The 16,550-nt window shown below is 42.2% G+C and overlaps 1 protein-coding gene across 2 annotated transcripts in view; it reads left to right on the forward strand.

Moving 5' to 3' along the window:
• The window catches only part of LZTS2 (leucine zipper tumor suppressor 2), a 247,932-nt gene that overhangs the window by 217,534 nt on the left and 13,848 nt on the right, over positions 1 to 16,550 (forward strand). For both annotated transcript variants that reach the window (XM_073596164.1, XM_073596165.1), the window contains one exon: positions 10,837 to 11,358. In XM_073596164.1, coding sequence (XP_073452265.1) covers positions 10,876 to 11,358 — 483 coding nt within the window. In that variant the 5' untranslated portion in view covers positions 10,837 to 10,875. The remainder of the gene's footprint in view (positions 1 to 10,836; positions 11,359 to 16,550) is intronic.

Genomic DNA, 16,550 nt, shown 5'->3' on the forward strand with positions numbered 1-16,550 from the left:
GTAATTTTAGAGATGTGTGCATTGTGTGCTATAGGTATGTGGTGTAAGTTGCACCCAATCAAGCCAATAGTGATGCAATGTAGGCAGTATGCGTAGGGTCCTGTTCATAAAAATAGTGCACACAAGACAGTGATGGAAGATAAAATTCCTTTTTTGGGCCGCATTTGATTTATCTGATATGTAGTATTCATGCCCTGTTGGGACTAGTTTCTAGGGTGTGATTTCAATAGACATCTGTGCATGAACCTGTATAGAGGTCTTTCAAGTTGCCCCTGAAGTCAGACTAAAATGGGGCTTTGAAATTGTGCAAGTACTTAGTGTGAATGAGGTGTTATAGTCCAAGCTTAATTGAACAAGCTGAATTTAGAAGCTGATTTGATTATAATGCACAGGTGCACCAGTTTTAGTAAATCTTCCCAAAGGTGTTTAAATCTAGTTACAATTGATAATGAAGATCTGCCTGCATAGTACAGAGGGAGTTAAATAGCGTTGAATACAGCTGCCCAGCCCCCTCATTAAAAAAAATACATTTAGTGGGCATTTCCTTGCTGGAGGGCCCAAAATAGAGCATCTAAAAAAGGCAAGTTGCAATTTTTGAAACGTATTTTTAATTTGCGCTATGTGAATGGGGACACCTAACAAATGTAAAGTAGATGGTAACCCAATTTGACAGCAAAAGTGGAAATACACTTTAAATTATACCAATTCCTGTTTGTTTTTTGGGGTTACATACAAATATTCACAAGAAAACAAACAAGAAAGCTGTGAAATGAAGTAAATATGGATGGTTTATGCTAAGCCTCTAATGCTGCTCCATCGTACTTTGCAGTTCTAGGATAAACACACATACAAATTCTAAGTCGGTGGAACCTGAAGGGGCCCAGCTAACCACCATGCTGGAATACTTCTCAACAGATCCAGAAATCTTAAGCACACCAGTAGAATTGTGTTTGAAAATTTTCATTTTCATAACCAAAGTTCTGGTTAGTGGGGTCAATCGATTGTAATTTTCAGCTGCAGGAAGGAAGAAATTCAATGGAGCGGGATGGAAAATTTTTTCAAAAGAACGAAATTCTAACTCTTAATGTAGTTTTCATTTTGTATATATGTACATGTGCTAGGCACAAATAAAACCTGTTTTAATACGTCTGGAATTCCATTTAAGTAGCAGGTTTGGACCAAATTTTAAGGGAATTTGAATGAAATTAGTTGACTCAATGATGGCAAGATCAATTGCTATGGCAGACCATTTTTTTAGAATTTACGCAAGAAAATTCGAACAAACTTCTACTTATGTATGGCTAGCTTTAGGCTGCTGATTCGTGTTTGTAATGCATTGTTTTCCAGTACATTTGTCATGATAATATAATGGTTTTAAAACATAAGTACTATGAAAACAGAGGCAGACAGACATTCCAAGTCTGTTTTTATTGTTATGAAAGCATTCTCTCACTTGCTTGTTTTGCCTGGGGTCCATCACCCAGCGTGTGATATTTGACCTTGCCATAGAGGTGTAAGCAGAGAAGAATAATGCCTCTTGGCCTTGGTGCACATGGCAGGTGTTTGTTATCAGGGGTGTAGTGTTAAAGTAAGGCTGTGTGTAGTTCTCAGCTCGCTGCCATTGGCAGCACAGGTTTTCATTGGCACAAGGCAAGGCCTTGTGTCTAGTGTTTCCATAAATGTGAGCTAGTCACGCAACGGCCTCTTGAACTCCTGGCAACAGGCAGAAGCAGAGTAACAAATGAACAGGGGTAAAGAAATCCCTAGTCAAAGCAGAAGTGAGGTCAGAAGAAGCTAGGAATCTGCAGACTTGAAAGGCAAGCAGGCAATGGGGGATTAGTGCCGATGTGAGTTGTACACGTTGGACTTGCAGAAAACAGAACCTTTGGAGAAGGTTAAGAGCTGAAGAGATGATTCATCCTTTTAGAAGTGATGGAATGTGACTGAACTACTGTACAAGTTTAGTCTTTTTCGAGGCAGGTTTTAAAGTGTTAGCCAGATGGTGTATGTTACCTATACAAATTTCTTCTTATTCATGGGATACAAATCCCAACTGTTTTTAGAAGTTACTGTGGTTTTATGGTACCATACGACACGTGCTGGACCTAAATTTAGAAAGTAATCTCTAATCTCTCAACACAGTTAAAGAAGAGGGTTTGGGACTTTAAATGAGACGCAGGTCTCCATCCCTGTTAAATGCATGAAAAGGAGGGGTTTGGGGACTTTGAATGAGGTAGGTAGGTGGGGCCAAAGGATCAATCACTATTGTAAAAAATCATTTTATTGGTAAAAAAAACTGATAACATGATAACAAACCAAATCTCGAGGTAACAGTCACATAATGTATACGCAAGGATGGATACATTGTGAACAAGGTAACAACCCATATATGATTCAGGGCAATGATCCTTAATAGATGATAAAACCATTCTAAAATACGCATAATCACAAAACTGCTGGATAAAACCATACTTATATAAAAGACCTTATTAGAAAAATGGTTATTTTGGTGCACGTCGTAAGACTGACGCGTTTCGTGTATCGAACACTCTTTAGGGGCAGTTTGCACCAAAATCTACAAAAAATAATATTTATAGATTGATAGAGTACAGTGTGCCAGGTTAAAGGGGAGGGTATACATATGGCGGAAGAGAAAGAATCACTCATCCCCAATAGATACTCACATGCCAATGGAGTGTAAACCACATGGGGTCAGTAGCTGCAGGCCGCCAAATAAGTCAACACAAGCCCGCTGCTGATTTTACAAACTATGCCTTCTCAATCATTTTATTTAATTTCTACTCTTGCTTGCCAAAATGGTACTCACTGGATTCTGGATGGACCTCATGGCACATTTTGATCATGTAGCTTAAAAAGTAACAGAATTTGGATACAATAAAAACAATTTTGAATGATCTTGGGGTAGAGCTGCAAGATTAATCGTTAACAGATCACTATCTCGATTCAACCCCCCCTCACGATGCTAATCAGCTGTTTCTGTGATTCTATATAAACAGTACAGAGCTGAGCTGTCAAAAAAAAAAAAACAGACAAATGTTTATCAACATTCCTCAGTGCTGAGCAATAAAGAAGAGAAGACTTACAATGTATCTCTGGGTTCTTTTAGATGAAGGGACTGAACTTTGTTATATGAGGGCAGTTGAACCACTTAAAGACCAAACCTTTTTCCAACATTTATGGCTTATAAGTTAAAATCCGTATTTTTTGCTGGAAAATTACTTAAAAAAAATACACTTCAATTAATAAAAAATAAAAAAAAACAAACAGTAAAGGTTCCCCAACTTTTTTGTATAATGTGAAAGATGATGTTACACCACGAGAATCGTGATCTTTATTCTATGCAAAAAATCGTGATTCTCATTTTATCCAGGGCCGTCTGTAACGCAGGGCGAAAGGGGCAGCTGCCCTAGGCCCTATCATTGTTGTGGGGCCCAAAGCAGCTGCTCTTTGAGCCCAGCGCTGACCGCAATTTTCCCAGAGTAGCGGGTGCAGCCGATTTCCCCCCCTCTCCCAAGCGGCCACATTATGACAGGAGAGCAGCACAGCTGTGGGCTTCATGCTAGAGCCCACTCGTTCTGCTTGTCTCTTTGCCAGGAGCTGCAGGGAATGACAGGGAGTGAGGCAGAGCGGCGCTCCATGTTCTGAGTCCTGACCCCACCCCCGCCTGACAGACTTGTGTAGTACACAGCTGAGTTAAGCGTTGTGGCTACAGGTCTGATAGGCGGAGACTGCACTGTGTTGCACCTCTGTGAAGCTTCTGAAAACAGATGAGCAAGGACAACGGAGAGAGGGTGGACAGAGGGGGGGAGAGGGGGATTTGTATGTGCAGAGAATCAGCTGCAATGAGGTTGGAGGTGTATTGAAGGGAAGGGGGGAATTTGTGAAAAGAGGTGAGTGTTGTGTAGGGGGCAGGTTGTATAAGCTGGTACAGACTGTGGCTTTGTGGATGAGGGGGATACAGAGGTGGATGTGGAGGTACAGAGGTGGGCTGTGGATATGGGGGGTACAGAGGTGGTTGGGGGGGGGGTTAAAGAGGTGAGCTGTGGATGGGGGGGTACAGAGGTGGATGTCTATCCCCCCATCATCCTGGACTCCTCTATACCCCCCATCATCCTGGACTCCTCTATACCCCCCATCATCCTGGACTCCTCTATCCCCCCCATCATCCTGGACTCCTCTATCCCCCCCATCATCCTGGACTCCTCTATCCCCCCATCATCCTGGACTCCTCTACCCCCCCCCCCCCCCAATCATACTGGACTCCTTTACCCCCCCCATCATCATGGACACATTTATCCCCCCTCATCATCCTGGACTCCTTTATTCCCCCCACCCTCATCATCCTGGACTCCTTTACCCCCCCCCCTCATCATCCTGGACTCCTTTACCCCCCCCCCCCCCTCATCCTGGATTCCTCTATCCCCCTCATCATTCTGGACTCCTCTATACAATACAATAATCAAGATTCTTTAATATCCTCCTTCCACCCTCTACCATGTGATCATTTTTAATAATTCCCTTATCCTCTCTGCCCTGGTTCTATTTTAGTCTTTAGTGGACAAAAATATCTTTGTCATTGAATGGTAGAAGATACAGTTATGTTGGTTTAGTCTGGAATACTATTGCAGCATTAACTAGCCAATTTATTGATTTTAGGTGTTGGCAATCATTTATAATGAACCTGAGAATATATATTTCAATTAAGATCAATCTGAAAACTGCGAAGAAGGCGCCATCTCATAGCTTTTAGTAGCACTGGTGACCTTGTTCCTGGGTTTTCTACAGCCTTCTAGTAGGTCTGCCTTCTTTTATTTTGCCGTATTTTAATTCACAAGAGTGTTACGGTCATTTGCAGTATACAGAGTTGAGCTGAAAATGGCTTTTGCATGGACTATTTTGGAAAGTCTTAGGGAGCCATACATGCTTTAAACCGAACAGTGAGAAATGTTTGGAACAGGACTGTTCAAGGACACCTTTTTCAGTCCATCTCAAAGCAGCTAGGTGAAGCACTAGGTCAGCACCTCAACTAGCAAAGAATAGAAAGGGAGACGGATGAGTTGATTAGAGCAAACTATAAGGGGTCAGTTGGGAATTAAATGAGAATAAATTAAAAATGATCTTTTGTGGTGGCCTTGAGACCCAGAAACCTTTTTTATTTTTGTTCATATTTATGGTACTTCTGAATTAAATTTAAATTATATCTAAAGTCAAAATATTCTTAGAGGAAACTTTTTTAAAGTAAAGGAAAATTTCCCCCTTAGATAGCTGTTCCCATTACGAGATTTCCCGTCTATTCTCGTTTCAGTGGCAACCGTTTTAGTCTTGGAGGTGATGATCATCATGGAAAATAGGACAGCAGTAAAAACCTGACAGGCTCTAACCCTCCCCTTCTCTATTCAAAACTAAAAGGGAAGTTTTGTCTTTAGATCTACTTTAAGTGGTGTATCTCTTTTAAAAGGCTTTACTGTACTATGTACTGATTTGGTTTGAAGTCATTTTGATTGTTTAGCCCCTTCCCACCATATCTTTAATAAGGATACTTGCTTTTTGTGTGTAATACATATTTTGTTGAGATAATGCAAATTTACCCTCTACTGTATCTCTAACTAAACAACACTCAATACATCTTTCTAGACAAGATAGATTTCTGTTCCGTTGTTTCTATTTATTTTGGCACAGCTGGAGACTGTGTAGTCCTGTAATAATGATATATTTCTGGAAAACCGATTTTTCCTGTTTGGTTAAAAGATTTACTGGGATGGTAGGCTGCAGTTAGGATTCTTGTGAAATTATTGGTAACTTTTCAGAAAAATGAATTGCTGCAAGACATTTTTTTAAAGAACCATAAAGCTGTTTAAAGGAGATCTCTATACTAAACGACTTCTGTATAGAAGTCTATTCAAGTCGCCCCAAGTCGCCCCCGAAGTCGTACAGGAACCTTTTTCTAAGTCGGAGCGACTTGCGTCGCTCCCCTTAGAACGGTTCCATAGCACAGAACGGGAGGCGACTTGTCAGGCGACTAGGTCGCCTGACAAGTCATCCCTGTGTGAATGGGGTCTTAAGGCTCGATTCACACAGGGGCAACACGACTTCAGCGCGACTTTGCACGGCGACTTCAATGCGACTTCAGCGCGACTTCAGCGCGACTTTAGCAAATTACAACGCGACTTCAAGTCGCCTCCAGGACAGGCGACTTCGGCTGTGGCCAATCACAGGACAATCAGCTCTCTGGGAGGGAGGGGTTTGCCTGGGCAAACGAAATGTTTTGCCTGCAAAGTCGCTTGACTTTAGAGAGAGATCCGACTTGGAGGCGACTTCCATTGATTTCTATGGTACAGGTCGCCTACCAAGTCGGATCCAAGTAGTACAGTGAGTACGCCCTGAAGTCGGAGCGACTTCAGTAGTGTCTATTAAGACGCTCCCATTCACTGTCATGTGAATCTCTTTCTGGGACGACTTGGGGCGACTTGAGGGGCGACAAGTCGGATCCCAAGTCGTCCCAGTGTGAACCGAGCCTAAGAGCCGGTTCACACGGGGGGGCGACTTGTCAGGCGACCTAGCCGCCTGACAAGTCGCCTCCCGTTCTGTACAATGGAACCGTTCTAATCGGAGCGACGCAAGTCGCTCCGACTTAGAAGAAAGGTTCCTGTACTACTTTGGGGGCGACTTGCATAGACTTCTATACAGAAGTCGTCTTGCAAGTCGCCCCGGCAGTCGTGTGCAGGTCGCCTCGGTGAGGCGACCTGCAAGTCGTGCCGCCTCTGGTGTGAACCGAGGCTTAAGGTGAAGTTGAGCTAAAAAAAGACACACAAAAAAAACACAGCTTTAGTCATATCACTGTAATGAAGCATATCCCACGTCATGCAGGCAAATGGATTCTGAAGAAATCTTCACTGCAGGGATGCCTGTTCTCTTCCTGTCCCTGTTCTGTCGGCACTGAAACCATTAACACCTATGGGTCATCAGACAGAACAGCAGTACAGATGGACCGATGGGGACCCACCCACTCCTTCCTCCATTGAGAAAAGTTATTTCTGTGAATAGGATAGAGAATCCTGTGATTTATCACTCTCCCCTATTCACAGATAATGTTACAGGAGTGACAGAACTGACCTCTGGCAGCAGAGCCCTGATGTAGAGACCAGTGTTACCGCTCACAACAGATCACACAGCTTGCAGTGCTGTATGTCATTCTGTGGCTGCTTGTAAATGAACAAGGTTAACAGATGGGGCACACAGCACTGCAGTACCGAATGATTTTTAACAATTATTAAAGTTCAGGCTGGGTTGTGTCATGGGTGGTGACGGCTCCTACAGTGCTGATAGTACATCCAGAAGAAAAAGACCAGCATTGTGCAGCTATGTGATCTACCTGTCAGAGCTGTGTATGTTTACAAGCAGCCGCAGATAACTCACACAAACCCGCAGTGCTAAATGACATTTTACTATTCTGAATGAGCAATCAGTGCTGCCTGTTCATTCACTATAGTAAAAGATCACTTAGCCTCTCCGGGTCTGTGTGACATATATGCAGCTACTTTTAAACAAAAACAACCCCAGCAGATAGAATACACAGCCCCGTGGTGCTAAGTGATATTTTACTGTTATAAATGAATACGCAGTGCTGATTGTTAATTCATAAGAGTAAAAATTGCATTCAGAGGAGGAAGGAACTCAGTGCTGGCTGTACCTTCCCTACAGGAATGCCCATAAGGTGGGCTTCAGATTGGGGTGGAGCTACAGCCAGCAAAAATACATTTTTGTATTCCGCAACAAGGCCACTAATCACATCTGGACCATGTGCTATATGCACTTGGTTCCCTGGGAAATAAATGTAAATTATAAAACTTTTTGTGAGAATTATTCTTCTGGGCATTCTGTGAGGGAAGTTGCAGCTATCACTGAGCCCTCCCCCCCGCCACCCCAAAGGTGACTGTTCTTTACTCTTGTGAATGAACCACTATATGCGTTGTGCTGTGCTTACAGTAAAAGAAAAAAAAAGTACAGATGCATAAACCAAATCCATTGTGCTGTGTTTGCTGCCTCACTACAACCCACAGTAATACACAACATAATCCACATTCACATGCCTGATTACAATCTTATGGTAGGCCATTGTATACTTCATTAGACCTGAGGTAATGATGGTCAGTGTCCTGGCCTCTGTTACTGTAAGGCACCTTTCACAGATACGCAGATACGCTCAGCGGGCTCCACTAGGTCAGCGGGAGATCGCTCCGTTGATCTCCGCTGAGCCGGCAGATGACAGGTCCGTCTCTGCACATTAAGCAGGGAGGGACCTGTCAGAGCCCCGCTGATTTCTATGGGGAGATCAGATGAAAACGGACATGTCCGTTTTCATCAGATCTGATCCGCCAGACGGATGGTGAACATATCGCCATGCGTCTGTCTTAAGCGGTTTGGGAGTCAGCGGACACATCTCCTCTGACATTCGCCTGCCCATAGGAGTCAATGGGTGGCCCTCTCGGATTTGCCTGAAAAACGGACAGGCAGATCGTGTGAAAGGGGCCTAAGGATACATTCACACTGATGATTTAGGCCGGTGCAAATTGCAGCTGCACGATTCTGACAATTCCTGCTGGGGCTCTGAGCGGCCATCAATCCCATTTACTATAATAGCAGGTCGCTGGGGGCCGCAGCTGTTTGTGGCTCTCTGCACAGCTAACAATTACCTCCAGTCATCACTGCTGGATGCACTTTGTATGTGTCATAATAGTGAATGGGGCAGGCGGCCACACCTTGCCGTTTAGAATCGCAGCAGGAATCAGAAGATTCCTGCCACTATAAGTCGCATTGGCCCAAATTGCTGGCATGAATGTAGCCTAAAGCTGGATACACACTATACAACTTTCTTTAGATTTTTTTTTTTCCTTTAGATTTACCAAAACCATATAATATGAGGTCAAACCTAAACGCTTTCAATTTGCATGCAATCAGGCAGGTGTTCCATAAGATTAGGTGACCCGTCAGATTTCGTAATGGACATGACGTTCCGTCACAGCCATCTTGGTACACCCCGCACTCGGCCACACTAAGCCTACAGTCTGAAGTCGCCAAGCGGACATCTTCTTAACACCCACCGAAATCTTGCATTTCACACTTACTTTTACCACTAAACTGAGCTTATGTTGTCAAATACAGTATTTACAAGTCCTTGACACTGTTTCGATGTTGATATTTAAAAGCAGCGGCAAGGTTGCTGATCTCACACGTTTACTAATCTGACAGATGACCGTCGCTTTTAAAACTCAACATCAAAACAGTGTCCCAGACTTCTAAATACTGTATTTCACGATATAAGCTCAGTTTAGTGGTAAAAACAAGTGTGAAATGCAAGACTCCGGTGGGTGTAAAAAGGTGTCTGCTTGGCGACTTAAGACTGTAGGCTTTCGGAGTGTGGGGCATACCAAGATGGCTGTGATGTAACGTCACTTCCGTCAGATTAGGCGACCAGTCAAAACTTGTAACGGAACACAGGCCCTTGTACTACATAGTTGAAGGGAAATCTAAAGGAAATCAAACCGCAAAAGTTGTATAGTGTGTATCCAGCTTAAGGGCAGATAGTAACTAATGATCAAGTTGTGTGAGAATGTTAGACATGACAGATGCTAAAAGGCTTTGACTTGAACACGCTCTGCTAGATGTAAATTTAGCAGCTAACATTAGCTTTGGAATTTTCACATCCCTATTAACAAAAATATTTTCCCTAGTAACTTTAGCACACAAACTTTCTTCCAGATAAAATTCCATTAAATGTTTATCTTTTGATAAATTGTAGTTGCTCTCCCTCCAATAAATAAGTAACTGGAACAAGGCCTATTAGACCGCCATCCTGCCCAAATATATACGTTCGTTTGCAACGTTAAAACTAATGAGAACATCTTTGTTTCAGTACTTTGATCTTTGTTCTGGAAAGTAAAAGGAAAATTCTGAACTCAGATCCAGTGGGGAGAAGCAATGTCCAACCATGTGAAACCATGCTGCACAGTAATAAATTGAGACCTTTCTCTTTTAATCAGGTGTCATTTCTGATTTTGTCGTTATTCATGTAAAATTCCAGCTTATGTTCAATGCAGACTTATAGTGTGCTTGCTTTTTCTTTACTAGCTGACATCACCATTGTTGCTATACAAAGAACTCAAGCAGAGTTGTCAGCCATGCCTGAGTTCTCCCCATACTGGACTACAGAACACATCCCTATCTCCTCATCTATGTGACATAAAGAGGTGAATCCAGTCAGGGCTGACAACACTGCTTAGGATTTCTGTGCAGCAGAGACATTGTTGTCAACTCACTACACATAGGAGCTCACTGAATTTCTATCAGGATCACCGGTTGTGTAGTTGCAGCATGGGGGATGCGCATATTGCAGAGACTGAAAACTTTTTTTTAACCTTGACATACACAATGCTATTTTGTAACTAATTGGTTTCTATTAAAACATGCCAGTTGGCCTTGTTGCTGATAAGATATGCATATTCCGTTTAATGTGCAGTAGCACAACTAAATGAATGCATTCATCACCGCTTAATCCAGTCAATGCTTTGCTCAGACAAAAAGGTTTTCTTGAAACTTGTGGGCAAAACTCATAAAAGCCTGTTTACAATGCAGTAAACTTACTGGCTGAATAGTCGGTGTCCAATCTCCCCACAGTTGTCATTCAGCAAGGATGTTGATTCCTTTGTCGCTAACTCCCTTAGGCTTTGAATCATTGAAATAATGTTAGAAAAATACAAAGCTAGTAATTAAATTCCCTCTTATTAAATGTAACATCTTTGTTTTTTTTTCCTTTAGGTTGCTTATGTAGAGCTAAAACCTTCTATATCTTACAAGATGGCTGCAGTGCAGGCTCTTCCCCTGTCCATTGATCAGAACTCTGAGGTCATCACCCCCCAAAGCCCACCGATCTCTAGATCTCCAGTGTCCGATAGCGCCATGGGAAGTGTGAGCAGTCTAATCTCTGGAAGACCTTACCATGACAAACAGTGTAAGGCCTCCGAATTTAATAACAAGTGCCGCAAACCTTCCAACATGCCAAACTTTTTTAAGCAGCAGGAAGGACACCTAAAACATAATTATAACTCCCAGGATCCACTGTTTACTGGGCTTCCTACAAAGAAACCTTTTGCTTCCTCTTCTGGTGGTAACGGAAACTATGCCTATGTCAATGATGTCTTAAAAGAGGAGTGGCTGGAAGCCAGAGCACCCAACAGCCCATGCAGTGATCTGGATGACATACGGGAAGAAAGGACTATCAGTGGAAATATAAGGGGTCCTCCACCCAAACTCATTCCTGTTTCTGGAAAACTAGAAAAGGTGAGGGTATATTTTTTTTGTGATCTACAATATGTAAACTTTACATAAAAAAAAAAAGTGACAAGACCCTACAATGTGATCACTAGCCAGTCTTGAAATAACACATGATCCACAGCTTTGATACATACAGTGCTACATAAGACATTTGGACCACTTTCTATTGCACGCTGCTACTAGGGTGATATGTAGAAATATGCCTCCTATGCTAATTTCAAGCACACACAGAAAGTATACTCCAAATCTCTGCTTATGTAGCGGGTACTCAACTGGGTAAATTGTAATACAAATTCATGTATTAAAGTGGGGTTAATTATCCCTGGTAAACTGGTGGGTAAATTATAATATTCATGGAAATCAAGAGGGTTCATTATAAAGCTAATTCCTGGTATTCTTCATTGTGCATTTTACATCAATTCCTTGTTTGTCTAATGTGTTAATTATAGTGTCAATTTATGATAATCTAGTTGATGAAGTTTGACCTTTCACATACACTATATTATCAAAAATATTGGGACGCCTGCCTTTACACGCACATGAAATTTAATGTATCCCAGTCTTAGTCCGTAGGGTTCAGTGTTGGGTTGGCCCATCCTTTGCAGCTGTAATAGTTTTAACTCTTGTGGGAAGGCTGTCCACAAGGTTTAGGAGTGTATCTATGGGAACGTTTGACCATTCTTCCAGAAGTGCATTTGTGAGGTCAGGCACTGATGTGGACGAGAAGGCCTGGCTCGCAGTCTCGGCTCTAATTCATCCCAAGGGTGTTCTATCGGGTTGAGGTCAGGACTCTGTGCAGGCCAGTCAAGTTCCTCCACCCCAAACTCACTCATCCCATGTCTTTGTGGACCTTGTTTTGTGCACTGGTGCGCAGTCATGTTGGAACAGGAAGGGCTATCCCCAAACTCTTCCCACAAAGTTGGGAGCATGAAATTGTCCAAAATGTCTTGGTATGCTGATGCCTTAAGAGTTCCTGTTACTGAAACTAAAGGGCCAAGCCCAACCCCTGAAAAACAACCCCACATCATAATCCCCCCTCCACCAAATGATTTGGACCAGTGCACAAAGCAAGGTCCATAAAGACATGGATGAGCGAGTTTGGGGTGGAGGAACTTGACTGGCCTGCACAGAGTCCTGACCCCAACCCGATAGAACACCTATGGGATGAATTAAAGCAGAGACTGCGAGCCATGCCTTCTAGTCCACATCAGTGCCTGACCTCACAAATTTGCTCCTAACCCTTGTGGACAGCCTTCCCATAAGAGTTGAAGCTGTTATAGCTGCGAAGCTATAACCCTACAGACTAAGACTGGGATGCCATTAAAGTTCATGTGTGGGTAAAGGCAGGTGTCCCAATACTTTTGGTAATATCGTGTATGCTGAGAGCTAAAGCCAAAGATGGAGCCATTTTCTTGCCTGCAACCATGGGTTGCAGGCAAGAAAATTGCTTGTTTCCCCCTTCAACACAGTGTTGATGGAGGAATCCCCCCTGCTTAGCTATTGTGTTCTCCCAGCGGGGGGAGCTGTCCTGGCCGGAAGAACACAGTGATTATTGCTAGTAGCTATAGTCGCTCATAATAATCGCATGAAAAATTTGACAGGCTGGTTGTATCCAAGTTGATTGATCGATCGACTTGGGTACAAAAAGCCTTCCCATACATGATTCGAACCGTCTATGGCCGGCTTAAGTCCTGGGTTCCTTTTGGCCTAAAATACAACATTGAATGAGCAGAAAGCTGTCATTAAACAACCTCTTGTGAAGCAGCTATACTAAAGAAGCTTATGAGACCTTATAACTACAATTTCTTAGTCTTCTCAGTTGCTGTTTGCTTTTAGACTCTCTCTCTCTAATTGAAGGTCTGTACAGAGTTGTAGAGTATATAGCGGATTATAGTAGTTATAGCGGATTAGCCTTCAGCTGTGTGATTGAATTTTGGGTATTGAGTTCTGTAAACATACATTTTTCAGCAATTGAGTTAAGTTCAGTCAAATAATCATATGAAAAAAAAAAGTGTATTTTTCTACCCTTTATTGAGTGACACCGCTGAATTCAGGAATCAGTGGGTTTTATACTAGGATCCTCATCCTGCAAAACCATCTGGTTTCTAAATGGAGCTGTGTCTCTCAGTTAAATAGGAGAAAAAAACATGTAAAATGAGTACAAAAATTCTATTTTCTCTATTTTTCATTGATGAACAGTATAGTGATTCTCCATTTCCACAGGGATCAGCCAGGTATGGCATATACTGTACATATCTATATTCTTCCAAGCTGGACCAATGTAACAATGTAAAAAAAAAAAAAAGACATACCAGGAATTCAGTTCTCACAAGAATTAAGTACAGTCAGTTGTATTAAGGTGTACAGTGAAAAGAACAGACTGCGACCAAAAACACAATTCTTACATTTATTAGAGATACTTTGAAAATTAAGGCTCATGTTCAAAAGCAGAATGCAGCTGTAATGATTGTCATCAATATTTCTGAACTCTTTTGCTTAACAACATTTAAGGATACCTTTCAATTCTGGAGGTGAAAGTCCCAGTATGCCAGTATGTGTCCAAGGGATGCATGTTGGCCTTGTAACAGTATTTCTCTTTCCATCCACATAATGATAGTGATATTGTAACCAAATTAACTCTGTATTGCAACACTGTAAGAAACATATGTATAAAGATCTACATGGCCTATTGTAGAAACGGATAAGGGTTTAACTGTAGTACTTCTTCAAAAATTGAGACCATTTGCTTCAAAGTGGTTCTAAAGGCGGAAGTTTTTTTTTCTACCTTAATGCATTCTACAGCTGTGGCCAAAAGTTTTGAGAATGACACTAATATTAATTTTCATAAAGTCTGGTGCTTCAGTGTTTTTAGATATTTTTGTCAGATGGACTATGGCATACTGAAATATAATTACAAGCATTTCATAAGTGTCAAAGGCTTTTATTGACGTAAGTTTTTGCAAAGAGTGAATATTTGCAGCGTTGACCCTTCTTTTTCAAGACCTCTGGAACTCCCCCTGGCATGCTGTCAATCAACTTCTGGGCCACATCCTGACTGATGGCAGCCCATTTTTGCATAATCAATGCTTGGAGTTTGTCAGAATTTCTGAGTGGTTTTTGTTCAACTGCCTTTTGAGGATTGACCAAAAGTTCTCAATTGGATTAGGGTCTGGGGAGTTTCCTGGCCACCTTTTGATGTCTTGTTCCCCAAGCCACTTAGTTATCACTTTTGCCTTATGGCAAGGTGCTCCTTAATGCTGGAAAAGGCATTGTTCCTTACCAAACTGTTCTTGGATGGTTGGGAGAAGTTGGTCTCGGAAGGTGTTTTTGTGCCATTCTATATTCATGGCTGTGTTCTTAGGCAAAATTGTGAGTAAGTCCACTCCCTTGGCTGAGAAGCAACCCCACACATGAACGGTCTCAGGATGCTTTACTGTTGGCATGACACAGGACTGATGGTAGCGCTCAACTTTTCTTCACCAGACAAGGTTTTTTCCGTATGCCCCAAACAATCGCAGAGAAGATTCATCAGAGAAAATGACTTTACCCTGTGCTCAGCAGTCCAATCCCTGTACCTTTTGCAGAATATCAGTCTGTCCCTGATGTTTTTCCTGGAGAGAAGTGGCTTCTTTGCTGCCCTTCTTGACACCAGGCCATCCTCCAAAAGTCTTCCCCTCACTGTGTGTGCAGATGAACTCACACCTGCCTGCTGCTATTCCTGAGCAAGCTCTGCACTGGTGATGCCCCGATCCCACAGCTGAATCAACTTTAGCAGACGGTCCTGGTGATTACTGGACTTTCTTGGGTGCCCTGAGGTTGGGTTGGGCTCTTTATACCAGAAACAATCACAGATAAAATATATACATACATCTATATGCTGTAAATATATACTTTTTTCATTTTTATTTAGGATTTACTTGCAGTACAGAGTTGAATGACTAGTACTATTAGAATATAAATGTAAATATACTGGGGCTTTATAAATACTGGGATTAATACATTCCCTCTAATGGCTGCATTTGCTTTCTGATAAATATATTCCTCACTTAGCGAAACTAACAGCAACTAACGACTTGCTAAAATTGACGCCAGCTGCATTGGTATATTGATTAAGGAAAGTCTAGACGAGCGAGTAATTTTATATTTCTCTCTTTTCCTTTTTTTTCCCTGGCAGTTTTTCCAGCATCGCTCATTTAATGTAATTACTCCACAACAATTACCATGACACTGACTCATGCATTTTAAAGCATCTGGTAGAGGGCCTCTCAGTCTCATAGTGGACTCCTGTCACACTAAGGCGAATTTATTCATTTGTGTCGGCCTGGGAAGTGGGGTCTGCTAGGGTTCAGTGATAAATGAACATCTGCTTTTCACTCCTACGGGTGACACATGCACTTAAAAGGAAAGATACTATAACTTTCATTAGGGACACTTTGTACAAATACATAGGGAAATCTTTCTAAAGAAGTTAATGTGACATTCAAAAAAGATTCACTGCAGGTGAATTAATCACAGTATTTTAGAACATGTACACCAGAAGACACACATGCGGTCAGGGCTGGGACAGGGTTGTCCAGCACCCAGGGAGATGCTGCTGAACTGCGTCCCCATCTTCTGTTGCTAAAGCATGATGTAGAAGGGGGCGTACCACCCTGTGTTCTTTGGTGCACCTATTGTCCACCCTCCTGTGCTCCGGCTGCCCTTAGTGGCCATAGAGGTTGTGCTGCACAAGTACGGCTATTTGTTTGGTCTCCAACAGCTGGGGGTAGGCGGCTACACACACATGGTGTGTCTTTTTTTATGTTGGCTGGAGTGTGGGAGCATGGCTTGACAGCAGTAGCTGTAGGAGCAGACTGAAAGCTACAACCTAGTTGAAGGGAAGCCGAGGTTCACGATTTGCCCACCACTCATCTGGAGCATGCATTCACATTGGTCCCTGACACACAAAAGAAATTCACAGTCTGGTGTCCCAAATCCATACATACGCTTAGAGTATGCAACCTCAGCAGTTTTTTATTTTACTTAATAATTTTTGTATGTATTTATCATGTTTATTGGCTGAAACTAAAAATGTATGTTTCAAAACATTTTTTTAAATGTTTCTTTTTCATCCAGTAACTACAAAATATTGCTATGTTTGCCATTTGCAGCTTGAGCTCTATGTACAGTATCTCACAAAAGTGAGTACACCCCTCACA

Source organism: Aquarana catesbeiana, linkage group LG08 (assembly GCF_042186555.1).
Source record: "Aquarana catesbeiana isolate 2022-GZ linkage group LG08, ASM4218655v1, whole genome shotgun sequence".
Lineage (NCBI taxonomy): Eukaryota > Metazoa > Chordata > Amphibia > Anura > Ranidae > Aquarana > Aquarana catesbeiana.